At 40.1% G+C, this 16,271-nt stretch overlaps 1 protein-coding gene across 1 annotated transcript in view; it reads right to left on the reverse strand.

Annotated features, from left to right (window-relative positions):
- The window catches only part of Msh6 (DNA mismatch repair protein Msh6), a 196,423-nt gene that overhangs the window by 52,173 nt on the left and 127,979 nt on the right, over positions 1 to 16,271 (reverse strand). Inside the window, exon 17 of the mRNA XM_067143707.2 lies at positions 11,142 to 11,297. Coding sequence (XP_066999808.2) covers positions 11,142 to 11,297 — 156 coding nt within the window. The remainder of the gene's footprint in view (positions 1 to 11,141; positions 11,298 to 16,271) is intronic.

Below are 16,271 nucleotides of genomic sequence, written 5' to 3' on the forward strand. Positions count from 1 at the left end.
CCTATATATAGTGAGCGAGGCAGTGTTCGAATTAATTCTGGATCCTGAAATCTGTCGGTCTTGGTCTATCTGTCTGCGAGCAGCCTATCTGGATGAAGTCCCCCGGTTTCCGGGATGGCACTCTCCTCGGGTAAGCACTCTTGAATTCCGTTCCTGCTGAAATTTCCGTAATGTTCCGATTTGCTTTTCATACAGGAGTCTGCCCTAACCTCGCCTAGATTCACCAAATTAGTTACTTATGATGCCTTAGTTTTTCAGCTGGACTTACCTGTTCGTTTCCAAGGCATTCCCATTTCTTGTTTCACTAAAATATGTATATTGTAGTTTAACATTATTTTCCTTGGGGGTTGCATCTGGTAGTTCTGTATCACTTGAGGTATGCCAAGTTTTGGATAACCTTTTTCACATCACGATATATTGCATTGTACAACTACATTGGTAACTAGATGTATAGTTGATTTGAAATTTGAATTTACACTGCTACGAAATAACCTATGTATATCACTGAACTTATAGCTCATAACTTGGAATGTATTTGTAAAATTATCTTGTAAATAATATTTTTAAAATCTAAGGATCACAGCGATTTATTTCGGAATCCGCTATCTAAGCCATGTCCATGCCTTTGGTAGCTTCCCAGCCTTTTCATCTTCCCGGTTTGTTGTTCACTAGTTGGCACTACTGACAGTTACGTACTTGTTTTGTTGGGGATCCGCGTAATGCTAGCTACTGTTTTTCCGAGTGTGTAGTGTTTTCTTATACTGTGTATTGTGCTCTTACCTCCCCCTTTTAACTGTGTTTGTGGCTTGTTTGGTGTTACCCCTGTAGTCTGAGGTAGCAATTGGACTTTAGCAAATATCTTACAGTGGCCAATAGTGCCCCATTTGAACTTGGCATGTACACGTGAAGAACAGTACTTCATATGAAGTTATACATAATTTGCAGGACTGCCTCTTACCTTTCAACTTGCATATTGAAATGTACCATTGTCTTATGTTGCATATAATGTATTTTACACAGTATATTATTTGAAGAGGTCATTCAATACAGGTTTTAATCACCTGGCATTTCATTTGTCAACGCAATCTCAAATTCAGATTCACATTATTTATTTTGACAAAGTTTATATAAAATATACTACCCCATTTGAACTTGACACATACGCATGAAGAAAGAACAATACTTCATATGAATTTCACAAAACTTACACGATTGTCTTATATCTTTTAACTTTTACATATTGAAGTGTGCTATTGTCTTATTTGCATGTAATGTATTTTAAAAAGCATATAATTGAAGGAGTCATCAACACAGGTTTCAATTACCTAGATTACTGTTATTTCAAACGCATTTCACTTTGTCATCGTAATTTCAAATTCAGATTCACATTACTCATTTTGACAAAGTTTAAGCCTAATAAAAAGTGTACTGTATAAGCACATGCAGCTACATTTAAGCATATTTAGTCGACTAAAAACAACGCAATATGAAAGTCTTTTTAAAGAACTTTTACTGGTAAAACTTGAACGTTAATGCTATATTCAAGGTCAGGTGTAAACAACAAATTTTATCATGTGTTGTAATTCTTTTAATATGTTAAAGATAGATATCTTTTAATATATTCTTGATCCTCTAAACTTAGACGTAAGAAGCAGAATTTCACTTCTAGACATACTATCTAATGTCTATCAAATATGACATACTTATTTGTAAGATACAACTGTTAAAACATGTATTCTAATGTGTATGTATATGACAGCTGAGGATGACTTGTGAAAAGTCGAAACCGGTCCTGTTTTAAAAACATTAATAAATTTAGTATTGATAAGGTGGATCTCTTTCTTTCTATGACATACTATAGATATCAATACGGAACAACATGAAATTTATTAATCTTGTGGATGGTTCATGTTTGTGGGTTACTGTAGTCACGTCCTAGTTCGTGAACCATGGGCAACGGCTGAGTGGCCTAGTAAGTGGTCCTGAGAGTCGGGATACCAGTTGCTATGGAATGGGAGTGGGCATCTCGGACATATTCTGAGTCGTGGCCCTCCTTGTGCTCAGGCGGCTAGGACTACACAATTCACCGGTGGTCCACAACCCGTTAGAGGAGAGATCCTCACTTGGACTATGTGCAAGTAGGGCAGCATCCTGCTTCATGAATTTACCGAGCTCAGAACACTTTAAGCAAGCCTCGGACCTATGGCAGTAATGGAGTCCCACTCCCATTTGACAGGTGAGGGACTCCTTGGAAACAACTTGGCGAACGAAATGGAATTCGATGGGGAGCTATCAATATTAATGGGGCTTATGGAAGAAAGAAGGTAGAACTTGCTGAGTCAGCAAAGAGGATGCATCTGGATGTGCTAGGAGTAAGTGATATTCGGGTAAGGGGAGATAAGGAGGAAGAGATAGGAGATTATAAAGTGTACTTGACGGGTGTTAGAAAGGGAAGGGCAGAGTCTGGGGTAGGGCTCTTTATCAGGAATACCATTGCACGCAACATAGTTTCTGTTAGGCACGTAAGTGAGCGAATGATGTGGGTAGATTTGTCAGTGGGAGGAATTAGGACAAGAATTGTGTCCGTGTATTCACCATGTGAGGGTGCAGATGAGGATGAAGTTGACAAGTTTTATGAAGCATTGAGTGACATCGTGGTCAGGGTCAACAGCAAGGATAGAATAGTGCTAATGGGCGATTTCAATGCGAGAGTTGGGAATAGAACTGAAGGATACGAAAGGGTGATTGGTAAATGTGGGGAAGATATGGAAGCTAATGGGAATGGGAAGCATTTGCTGGACTTCTGTGCTAGTATGGGTTTAGCTGTTACGAATACATTCTTCAAGCATAAGTCTATTCACCGCTACACATGGGAGGCTAGGGGTACCAGATCCATAATAGACTATATCTTAACAGACTTTGAATTCAGGAAATCTTTTAGGAATGTACGAGTTTTTCGGGGATTTTTCGATGATACAGACCACTATCTGATCTGTAGTGAACTAAGTATCTCTAGGCCTAGGGTAGAGAAAGTGAAATCTGTCTGCAAACGAATAAGGGTAGAAAATCTCCAGGACGAGGAAATTAGACAGAAGTACATGGATATGATTAGTGAGAAGTTTCGAACAGTAGACAGTAAGCAGGTTCAGGATATAGAAAGTGAATGGGTGGCATACAGGGATGCTGTAGTAGAAACAGCAAGGGAATGCCTAGGAACAACTGTGTGTAAAGATGGGAAAAGGCGAACATCTTGGTGGAATGATGAAGTGAGAGCAGCCTGTAAACGTAAAAAGAAGGCTTATCAGAAATGGCTCCAAACAAATAGTTGTTGAATCCAAAAAGAAGTCATGGGAAGATTTTGGTAATAACCTGGAAAGGCTAGGTCAAGCAGCAGGGAAACCTTTCTGGGCAGTAATAAAGAATCTTAGGAGGGGAGGGAAAAAGGAAATGAACAGTGTTTTGAGTAATTCAGGTGAACTCATAACAGATCCCAGGGAATCACTGGAGAGGTGGAGGGAATATTTTGAACATCTTCTCAATGTAAAAGGAAATCATCATGGTGGTGTTGCGAACAGTCAAGCTCATGGGGAGGAGGAAAATGATGTTGGTGAAATTATGCTTGAGGAAGTGGAAAGGATAGTAAATAAACTCCATTGTCATAAGGCAGCAGGAATAGATGAAATTAGACCTGAAATGGTGAAGTATAGTGGGAAGGCAGGGATGAAATGGCTTCATAGAGTAGTCAAATTAGCGTGGAGTGTTGGTAAAGTACCTTCAGATTGGACAAAAGCAGTAATTGCACCTATCTATAAGCAAGGAAACAGGAAGGATTGCAACAACTATCGAGGTATCTCATTGATTAGTATACCAGGCAAAGTATTCACAGGCATCTTGGAAGGGAGGGTGCGAGCAGTCGTTGAGAGGAAGTTGGATGAAAACCAGTGTGGTTTCAGACCACAGAGAGGCTGTCAGGATCAGATTTTCAGTATGTGCCAGGTAATTGAAAAATGCTACGAGAGGAATAGGCAGTTGTGTTTATGTTTCGTAGATCTAGAGAAAGCATATGACAGGGTACCGAGGGAAAAGATGTTCGCTATACTGGGGGACTATGGAATTAAAGGTAGATTATTAAAATCAATCAAAGGCATTTATGTTGACAATTGGGCTTCAGTGAGAATTGATGGTAGAATGAGTTCTTGGTTCAGGGTACTTATAGGAGTTAGACAAGGCTGTAATCTTTCACCTTTGCTGTTTGTAGTTTACATGGATCATATGCTGAAAGGTATAAAATGGCAGGGAAGGATTCAGTTAGGTGGAAATGTAGTAAGCAGCCTGGCCTATGCTGACGACTTGGTCTTAATGGCAGACTGTGCCGAAAGCCTGCAGTCTAATATCTTGGAACTTGAAAATAGGTGCAATGAGTATGGTATGAAAATTAGCCTCTCGAAGACTAAATTGATGTCAGTAGGTAAGAAATCCAACAGAATTGAATGCCAGATTGGTGATACAACGCTAGAACAGGTCGATAATTTCAAGTATTTAGGTTGTGTGTTTTCCCAGGATGGTAATATAGTAAGTGAGTTTGAATCAAGGTGTAGTAAAGCTAATGCAGTGAGCTCGCAGTTGCGATCAGCAGTATTCTGTAAGAAGGAAGTCAGCTCCCAGACGAAACTATCTTTACATCGGTCTGTTTTCAGACCAACTTTGCTTTATGGGAGCGAAAGCTGGGTGGACTCAGGATATCTTATTCATAAGTTAGAAGTAACAGACATGAAAGTAGCAAGAATGATTGCTGGTACAAACAGGTGGGAACAATGGCAGGAGGAACTTGGAATGAAGAGATAAAGGCTAATTTAGGAATGAACTCGATGGATGAAGCTGTACGCATAAACCGGCTTCGGTGGTGGGGTCATGTGAGGCGAATGGAGGAGGATAGGTCACCTAGGAGAATAATGGACTCTGTTATGGAGGGTAAGAGAAGTAGAGGGAGACCAAGACGACGATGGTTAGACTCTGTTTCTAACGATTTAAAGATAAGAGGTATAGAACTAAATGAGGCCACAACACTAGTTGCAAATCGAGGATTGTGGTGACGTTTAGTAAATTCTCAGAGGCTTGCAGACTGAACGCTGAAAGGCATAACAGTCTATAATGATAATGTATGTATGTATTATAAGATTTGTCAATCAGTTTTATAGGCATAATCTTAATCCAAAAGAATTGTTTCAAGATCTTATATAACCTTAAGTAAATAATAATTGGCTGATGATGCTCACTAAAAAGGAGCGAAACATGTACCATATCAACATCTTAATAAATATGTAAGTTTGTACTACGTTTTTATTATATTGAATAGATGGTAATTAACAAAATTATAAGAATTTGTATCACAAGAGCAGTGCTTGCCGTTTACTTCACACACAGAATCTTGGTTTTAAAAATGATCTCCTCCAAATGCTCATCGTCCTTTTCTAAACAGTCTGAAGTCTCTCCCTGAAGTTATGCATCACTCTTCTGGTCAATCCTGATAACACTGCCTTGATTCCTTGAAGTACAGCAGCTTGCAGGTCTAGTGCTTTTGGCTTACATTGGTAGACTTGAGCATTCAGCATACTTGCCAACTTTACAAAACCAAAAATCAAGAGATTTGGATATGAAAATCAGGAAGAATCGAGAGGAGTCAGGAGATACAATTGGTCAAAACTGCTTATTCTACATGCCTTTGTGCAATACAGGAGTACTATGGTATATTATAACACTTATTGTCTCAAAACCTGACTATTGCGATAATAGGCTACAAGGCTAAAAATTACACATCTCTATTCTCTCACAGGAAGTATGTGAGTGAGATGATCGGTCTCTGATAAGTCTTCAAAAAATAATATGAACTTGTGCTCCACACGTGTGAATCAGTCATGCACTTAGATGCCATTACTTAGCAAATGCATAGATTAATATATTGCATCACACGCCCATGCTATTATACGAAGCGCATGCTATTTTTATCAAGTAACAAATTAAAATTCACCAGAATTATCTCTAAATGGCTCCTAAAATCTCTAGAAAAGTCACTAGTCACTATCTTTGAAATTCTGTCACAAACAAACACTCCAAATCTAGCGACTAGTCTATAGAACTGACTAGACTGATGCAAAAGAACACGAACGTAGCACGTGAGAATGGAAGATTGACAATCGATATACGCATCGCAATATACAGGTCTCAATACACATCACACATCCGTGCGCAGTTCTCGTATTAAAAAATGTCGATATTTCATTTGAAAGCGGTCAACGAGCTGGATAGTTGCAGTCGCTTAAGTGCGGCCAGTATCCAGTATTCGGGAGGTAGTAGGTTCGAACCCCACTGTCGGCAGCGCTGAAAAATGGTTTTCCGTGGTTTCCCATTTTCACACCAGGCAAATGCTAGGGCTGTACCTTAATTAAGGCCATGGCTGCTTCCTTCCCACTCCTAGCCCTTTCCTATCCCATCGTCGCCGTAAGACCTATCTGCATATTACATAAAATCAGCTTCATGGTCCGTATCGCACTTCAATAGATTCACAATTAAGTATTTATTTATTTTCCACCTAGTCGATACAATGATTGCTTAAGGCAATTTTTAATGGTCAAAAGTGGTACATGTTTCGTATATTATCAACATCTTCAGCCACATAACACTGTTTAGATGAAAAATATATAAAACTGACAAAGTAATGCTTTAGAGGAAGTGTCCTTAAAATTAACATAAGATTGACAAGATTAAAACAAACAAATAACTCAAGAAAAAAAAAAAAACTAGAAAAAAAAAAAAGGTCAATGTGCGAAGGACTTCTGGCCACTGGCTGATATGGCACGATTTGAAAACAAATGTTTCAAGTTCACCAAAAAATAAGCTAAAATCGGGATAAATAACAGAATAATCGAAAATCGGGAGTCTCCTACCTAAATCAGGAAAGTGGGCAGGTATGCTTCAAGCATGCCCAGAGAAGGAAACAGGTTGGCCACAGAACCTTGTAAGGAGATCAGGCATCCTGAAAATATTTCTATAAGGAGGTTCCTTGATGAGCTTGCTGTGTGTGCAGTGACACCATTCCTGTTGGAACCACACAGCAGGATTCTCTACTTTGTTGAATTTCAGCTGCAGGAAGTTTGTATGTTATAATCAGAAGTTACTGTCACAGTTCTGTCCTCTTCAAAAATCACCATCATCATCAACATCCATTTCTCTTGTCCTGAGTTCAGAATTATAGGCTCATACATTTTTTAATACTATATGGACTTGTAAAAAGGAAGAAAGAGTCCACACAAAGCAGGTGAAAAAGAAAGGAGAGAGTTAAGAACATGGAAGGATTACTTTGATGAAATCTTGAATGTTAAAAGGAGCGTGTAGATGAGATGATAAGAGCAGAGTATGAGGAGACAGAATCAGAGAAAGCAATCACCATGGAAGAAGTGGAAACTGCTGACAAATGAATGAAAGTGTGAAAAATAGCAGAAATGGATGAATTGCGTATGGAAATAATAAAATCAGCACGACCTGCTGGTCTACAATGGCTGTATAGTCTATTTAGATGTGTTTGGAAAGAAAGAAGAAATTGATACCAAGTGACTGGAGTAATGGAGTAAGAGTACCTGTGATAATACTGTGAAGGAGACAAAGGTCAAGGAGCTGCACCGACACAGATAGGTACATGTACAGCCCTGATCTGAAAATGGGATACCATGGAAAACCATCTTCAGGACTGCCAACAGTGGGATTTGAACCCACTATCTCTCGAATGCAAGCTGATAGGTATGTGACCCCAACCAAACAGCCACTAGCTCCGTGGTGTGAAAAGTACGGGATGTACCTCAGTGGGGAAGAAACGATGATCCAGGACCATTTGTATGAGATTCTCTTAACCCATTGAGCCCTCTGCATTTAATGGATTGAAACTGTATTGGGGCTGGGATTATTTCGAAGGAAATAAGAGTGATGCTTCACATGATGAGAAATTTCTTATTTAGAAGAGCATTAAAAATTTACACTCAGGTTCATAAAAAACAGAAAACCTTGAAAGACTACATATACGAAGTTCATATTCACAGGACATGTTCATTAGTATGTTCAGCAGAAACGATCAGCATTTCAGTCACCTAGGATCAGCATGTGCCCTGTAGCCTAGTAGGCACTGGATCCTCCATGGGCATTAATAACTTGTTCCGTGCGTGATGGCATTGATGCGTATAAGGTGCGAATGATGTCCTGGGGTATAGGCATCCATGCTGCATTCACCTGGTTCCACAGTTAATCTTTGGTGGTTGGCATTGGGTCACGGCGCCGCACCCGTAGTTTCACCATATCCCACACATTTTCGATTGGTGACAAGTCCGGTGATCAGGTGGGCCAGGGCAACAGGCTGACATCCTGTGACAACAAGAAGGCTCATGTTTGTGCAGCAACATATGGTCGGGCATTGTCCTGCTGAAATGTGGCGTCTGGGGTGTCGTGCAGAAAGGGTATGGCTATGGGACGCAGGATGTCATTCACGTAGGTCAAACTGGTCATTGTGCCCTGGACACGCACCAGCTGCGATTTATGGTTGTACCCAATAGCACCCCACACCATGAGGCCTTGAGATGGAGCTGTATGTCTTCTGCAAATGTAGTCAATGTGATGCCTCCCCCCCCATTCTGACAAACCAAAATGCGACTATCATTTCAAACAAAAACGACCTGGGTTCATCCGAAAACACTATCTGCTGCCATTCTTGTCCCCAGTGACATTGTTCCATACACCATTGCAGTCTAGCATGTTTATGCACATTAGTCAGGGGTAGGCAGACAAGTGGACGACGCACTGTTAACCCAGACCATAAGAAACTGTGACGGACGGTCACTCCTGATAGTGTACGATGTGTTACACTGTTCCACTGTTGCGCCAAAGCCGAGGAGGACGCAGATCTGTCCTGCAACGCCATTCGGATGATTTGTCGATCTTCTCAGGGGCTAGTCTGGGTGGTGCGCCCAGACCCATCTCGTTGTGTGTTACGGCCTTCCGTGGACCATTCTGTACACACCCGTTGCACTGCCGACACACTTTGTCCCACATAAGCAGCAAATTCCCGGATGGATGCACCACGTTCTCTCATTCCAATAATGCACCCTCTTTCAAACTCATTTAATGGTACGGTTCTTGCATACGTCTGTGAGGCACCCTGATCATCTGCTCAAGACACACTGATCCAATACCTTCGGTTTATAGCGATGAGAGCCGCAGGTACATTTTACCCGTCAGTGGTGGTGGGCCAAGATATCGAAGTGGACCTTCAACCTGCGGGCCGACATGGATCATTTCTTCATCATTTCTAATCATTTCTTCAGAACATACTAATACACATGTCCAGTTAATATGAACTTCCAATCTCTAGTCTTTCAAGGTGTTCTGGTTTTTATGAACATAAGTATACATGAAAACAAATGGCAATCACACCACGAACCGTGTAACAAGGAATGCATTTATTTTATTAGGATCTCGAGTCCATACTCGGTCCACCTGCTGAGCTGCAAGACGGTCGTCTCCTTGCACTTCCTCTTCGATTTCCAAATCTATTTGTTCATGAGGAGTGTTACTCCCACTATTACTAATACTACTACCAATTTCACTGAACAAATTACATTCCTAATCATCATTACTTTCTAAATGGGGTTATACACTGGTAACATTGAGTTGTATACTGGCAGCCATATTGTTTACAAGCATATCTCATAGTTTAGGAATAGTACACTTCAAACCGATATTACCAAGAACATTACTGATTAGCAAATAGCATACAATATATGAGAGAGGAAGAGTTCCTACATAAATCACAAACGCATCTTACTCTGCCACCTCTTGAGGAAAAATTGAATTACGTAGTAAAGTGAGACAACGGACTGACATTAGGTCCACCAAGACAAAGCATGGAACGGTTCTGTAGCTCGGCCCCAATGAGTTAAGGGCTGCATCGAGTGTGGTTTTGTAAAACACAAGTGTACATAGGTCAATGACACATTACTGTACTTTTTTTCAATATATCTTCAGATTTAAAAAATATGTAATAATATTTAATGTGCTAGTAGAGGATTATTATTATTATTATTATTATTATTATTATTATTATTATTATTATTAGCGTATGGTAACGTACACAAAACAATACAAAGATTAAATATAAATGAACAGTAAGCACAAACCATTATCTACATAACTATAACATATACACATAACATTGAAAACAATCATGCAAGCAAAAGGGTTCAAAGATTTAGATCTAAATTCTCTAGCCATTGTATGGCCTCAGCAGAAGCCACCACAAAGTCCTGGCTAGATCCAGCGAATGCCCTTCCAATGCATTCGGTGACGATATGGTCGATAGTCTGTTTAACTGTACCACAGTCACAGGTTGGGGAAGATCTCATACCCCATTTAAACATCATTGAACCACATCTCCCGTGGTTAGTACGGACTCTGTTGAGGGCTACCCATGTCTTGCGGGGCAAATCAAAGCCAGCTGGAAGATTCTTATAATTGAACAATGCCCGCCATTGAGTCGGAGCTACGCTGTTCCATTCTTGTTGCCAATCTGCTTTTGGATTGAAATCCCTCCTAACAAGTTCCTGAGCTGTTTGAATAGGAGGAGATCTTGATTTGAGGCGGCTGAATCTGACGTTAGCATCTTCATGGATGGGGAAATCAGGATTGGTTAATATCTAGTAGAGGATTAAACCAGCGCACTATTCATGTTAACAGCTGTTGGTATAGATAGCCAGAAAATTAGTAACAAATTACTTGAAAATTTTCTTACTGATCAAAATTTCATTTTTTTTTAAAACATTTAAACCATGTGGCTTAGAGGCTCAGTTACCTTGTAATATAGAGAGGTTTGTTATCTTTGTTTCTGTTAAATTTCATGTCAGCATCTTTATTAGATTTCTTTTCATGATTTGTAAAAAAACGTATGTGCATTTTGCAGTAAAAATGGCTAACAGTTTTCACCCAGTTACCACTAAGAGCTATGAAAGTAAAAGGGTTAAATAATAACCACATCTGTCAAACTCTTTCTCTTCCTACAAATACCTCTGAAGTCACAGCACAAGTGAAAAAAAAAAGTTATTTACCTTACAGCCAAAGAATCTCCTTTGTTCTTCAAGGTAGTCTTGTAGTTCACGATTCACCAGTTTCAGTTCCTCCATCACGGCATCATACTCAGGATCCACACCTGAACTTGGTATAATGCGGCCTTCTTTCTGAGCTTCCTCATGATCAAAGGCTGACTAAAGCAATGATAAGAACACACTTTATAAACTCAATTTCTAATGAGGAACACACACAAATTCAGTGCATTCTTCCTTTACACTGTATTGATAAAACATAACTATTCACAGCAGCAGGAGCGTGAAGTTGCAATGCCTTTACGAACTTCTCAGACTGAAAAGGAAGGTGGAATCTATACAAAAGGACAAAAAAATATAATTGTGTAGGTTTATGAGGAGGACAGGAAGAAATGAGAGGATGGTAGGGGAATTGCACTCATCTCTCATGTAGCCAAGTCCTACAAAAGAATTTTCAATAAAAGGCTAAAATTGCAGAACAAAAACAGTGTGGTTTCAGGAAACACATGTTAACATATCTGGAACTGAGAATGTGAAAGAGACATACAAATGATGTTTCAGATATTTGACATTCTAGATATTTGACATACCTTTAAAAAAATTCTTAACCCTTAATTAGCCACACACTGTATTCTAACAGATTTAGTCACACATAGTCTTAACACATTCACATCAATGATGGGCTGTGATCGCACGCAGTGTTTTGGCGCACGAAACAAATGACAAGCTCAGCTGGAAATGACACACTGTCACGCTTATCTTCACTTTGTAATATAAGATCTCACAATACACACTGTAGGGAACCAGAGCCCGCTTCGCCACCTTCCCCATCCTTTCGCAAAGGTGTTAGTCTTGTCCCTCCACCTCTTACCAATCCGGTTACTACGGCCGCTTCGCATGTCTCTGGAATGAGCTACCGCCTTGCCTCTAACGCAGTTTACAAACCAAGTAAAATGTAAATCTCTGTGTGCACATGGACAGGAGTGAAAGGGAGAGAAAGTGTTGAGTGAATGAATTACTCTACGAGTGAAATGTAATTATTGTATATATTAGCTTAGTTGGTCTGTGAAGCAACTAATGTACACTAGACCATACATAAAAACTGTATGATTTGTGGTAAATATATAAATTAATTAATAATAATAATAATAATAATAATAATAATAATAATAATAATAATAATAATAATAATAATAATAATAATAACAATGTCATCACCACTCGCTATGCTGATCTCCTCATTTTGTATTCTGTGTTGTCCGGTCTTTCCTTGTATGCTCCTTAGGAACTTAATTTCTAGTGCTTGAATCCTGCTCTTGCTTCTCTCAGTCAAGGCCCATACATCAGTATTAGTACAAACACACGCACACATTCTCTTGACCTACTATGAGTAGTGTACAGTTTTAGACATGTTGGCAGCATGATGTCACATGACAAAAGACTGGACAAAGAAATTAATTCAAGAACTGAGCAAGCAACAAGATTCTACCAGAAGGTTAGAGGCAAATGTACCAGTGATTTGCAAGATCTTTTATTCATTTTGTACTAATACTGATGTATGGGCCTTGACTGAGAGAAGCAAGAGCAGGATTCAAGCACTAGAAATTAAGTTCCTAAGGAGCATACAAGGAAAGACCGGACAACACAGAATACAAAATGAGGAGATCAGCATAGCGAGTGGTGATGACATTGTTATTTCGGAAGAAACAATAGGAAATTTTTGACACCAGCAAATATAAAATTTTGAAATGATGATTAGTGTCAAAAGAAGCTAAGCTCTGATGTCCTTTGCTTGCCCGCCTCTTTTCCATATGACAATTCGTTAGTATGATGAAAATCCTTTTGCCTTGAATTCTGCCATGTGCCTTCGTCGTCGTCGGCTGTAACTCGATCCGAGTATATATAACTTCTTCCTGCATGCATTGAACAGTTCAACTCAGTTTATGGATGTGTTTACGATGACTAAACAGACCAATCCTGGCATAAAAGATACACCCACACAAATCACACTGAATGGATGGAGGAGGGCGGGGTTGCTTGTCGCTTGGCCTTTTGATGTCTGAGGAGTTCTCTTTCAAACAAGTTGACAGCGGTGGATGTAGTGTTCTGCTACAGTAAGCGGTCCACAGCACATTCTTTCCATGTCTGTATATCTATACCAGTTGTCTTCATGATGTGTTTCAGCTGGTCCTTAAAACCCTTAAGAGGAGCTTCATGAGGTCTACTGCCAGAGCAAAGTTCACCATAAAGAATTTGGCGGGGAAGCCTAGAATCACCCATACGGTAAACATGGCCTATCCATCTCAGTTGATGAGCGATGATTGTTGCCTCAATGCTATTTAGCTGCGCTTTGTCGAAAACTGCCGTGTTGGTCACATAGTCCTCCCACTTAATATTCAAGATGAATCTCATTTTCTGTTGGTGGAAGCGCTGAAGGTTTTTGATATCATGGCGATAGAGCGTCCAAGTTTCACAGCCATACAGCAGAGTGAAATGACAACAGCTTTGCACATCATGAGTTTGGTATGCAGTTTTAGGATGTTATTAATGAAGACTCTGTGCATTAACCATCCGAATGCTACATGAGCAGCCCCAATTCTGTTCACAGGTACACTGTTTAGACAATATGTTTCCAAGCTATAAAAAGTGATCAACCTGTTCCAGTGTTATGTCTAAGATGGAAATACTGAACTCAAGTATTGTTAATCCTGGGACAGGTTGTGCAAGTACCTTCATTTTTTGTTGTTGTTTTTTTTTTTCCATTAATGGCACATTAATGGCAAGACCAAAGCGTTCACATGCAGTTTTAAAGCAGTTGACTGACTGTTGTAGTTCTGTAGGTGTTAGAGCAGGAGATGCGATGTCATCGACATACTGCAGTTCTGTCGTCCGGGTAACCAGAGTACGTCTTTGTGAGCAAAGTCTTGCCAGATTGAAAACGCCTCCATCAAAACGAAATTTAATCTCCATGCCTAAGTTGTCAGCAGATGATTCATGCAGCATGGCAGCCATGTACAGTGCAAAGAGTGTAGGAGCAAGCACACAGCCTTGTTTCAATCCATGAGTGATTGGGAACGGATCTGATACTGAGTTACCATGAAGAACCTGTCCAGACATGCCATCATGAAGAGCTTGAACCAATTCCACATAACGTTCAGGACATCCAAAATGTCTCAATACTTTCCACATAGCAGATCTTGGTACTGAATCAAAGGCTTTTTCCAGATCATAGAAAACTAAATACAGAGGCTGCTGTTGTTCTCTGCATTTTTCCTGGAGTTGTCTAGCACAGAAGATCATATCTGTTGTGCCTCTGGAGGTTCGGAAACCACATTGAGACTCAGGCAAAATCCTCTCCGAGGTAACTCGGAGCCGGTTTAATAGAATTCTTGCGAGAATTTTACCTGCAATTGACAAAAGCGATATACCACGGTATTTCCCACGTACACTACGATTGCCTTTCTCGAAGATAGTGATGATGGTAGCATTCTTCAAGTCGTCAGGTACTTTCCCAAATCAAGAGGATGAGTGTGAAAACTCTAGTCTTCAAGGGTATACCTCCATTTTGTATCAGTTCCAGAGGGATGTTATCAGGGCCAGGAGCCTTTCTTGGTTGTAGGTGTCATCCATGGTTGTTGGGGCTGCTGAGGAACATTACGAAAAAAGTCCTCAGCGACATTGGAGACACGATTCAGAAGTGAAGAGAAATGTTCCTTCCAATGCTGTAAAATTTCTCAGTTATCAGTTAAAATGATGGAGTTGTCAGCAATCTTCAATGACCCCGACATCCGGCTCCATGGCTAAATGGTTAGCGTGCTGGCCTTTGGTCAGAGTGGTCACGGGTTTGATTCCCAGCAGGGTCGGGAATTTTAACAACCAATGGTTAAATTTGCTGGCATGGGGGCTGGGTGCATGTTTCATCTTCATTATCATTTCATCCTCATCATGACACGCAGGTCGCCTATGGGCGTCAAATCAAAAGACCTTCACCTAGCGAGCCGAACATGTCCTCCGACACTTCCGGCACTATAGGGCATATGCCATTTCATTTCAATGACCCCGATGAAGATCGAATTGGACCATATATGTCCTTTATGCCAGCATAGAAGTTTTGCAGGTCACGGGCATCAGATAGTCTTTGCAGTTCAGCTTTTTGTTGCAACCAGTTATTCTTAATTTCCCTAATTTGTGCCTGACATTTTCCTTAAAGTTCCAGGAAATGTGATTTCTTCACATTGGAAGATGGATCTTGAAGATAGGATAGGTTGGCTTCCCGTTTGGCACTGATCAGACATTTAATTTCTTCATTATTTTCATCAAACCAGTCCTGTCCTTTTTCCTCACAAAACCAATTGTTTCCTCAGCTTTCTCAGTGATGACCTTCTGAAGCATGGCCCATTCCTGATTTGTACTATCACTGCTGACTGGATGACTAGCCAGTTTGTTTGAGATTGCATTTCTGTAATCTGTAGCAGTGGATTCAATTTGAAGTTTAGAAGTATCGAATTTCTTTCTGGGGAAGTTGTGGATGGATCTTTTAGATTCTCAACCGAAAAAAAGGAGCTTATTATCCGTCCAGCAGTCATCTACGTTTCTTGCGGTCCTTGCAACGAGGACATCTTTTTTTATCACATTGCCTGGTGATAATATAATCAAGGATGTGCCAGTGCTTTGAGCGAGGATGCATCCAAGTAGTCTTATAGCGTTTAGATAGGTGGAACTGAGTATTAGTAATGAAGACTTCATGTTCAGCACATTAACCAAGGAGCAGTAGACCAATGGCATTCCAGTTACCAAGTCCATGTTTTCCTACCACATTATCCCATTACCCCATAATTGGTTTTCTTTACCAACTCTGGCGTTGAAATTGCTAAGTAGTAAGAGCTTGTCTCTTGGTGTTACTTTGGTGATGGTAGTGCTCAACAGGTTGTAGAATTGGTCTTTAGCTTCTACATCAGCATCCAAGGTGGGAGCATATGCAGAGATGAGTGTCACAGATTTGGCTCCAGAGAGTGGGATTCGGACAGTCATAATTCTTTCACTGACTGCGGCTGGAGTTAGCTGATAATCATTGTCTAATGTGGTCTTCGTGCCTTCTGTACACTTACAAAATATAAATAAAAGTACAACAACTAG

The sequence above is a fragment of the Anabrus simplex genome, chromosome 3 (genome assembly GCF_040414725.1).
Source record: "Anabrus simplex isolate iqAnaSimp1 chromosome 3, ASM4041472v1, whole genome shotgun sequence".
Classification (NCBI taxonomy): Eukaryota; Metazoa; Arthropoda; class Insecta; order Orthoptera; family Tettigoniidae; genus Anabrus; species Anabrus simplex.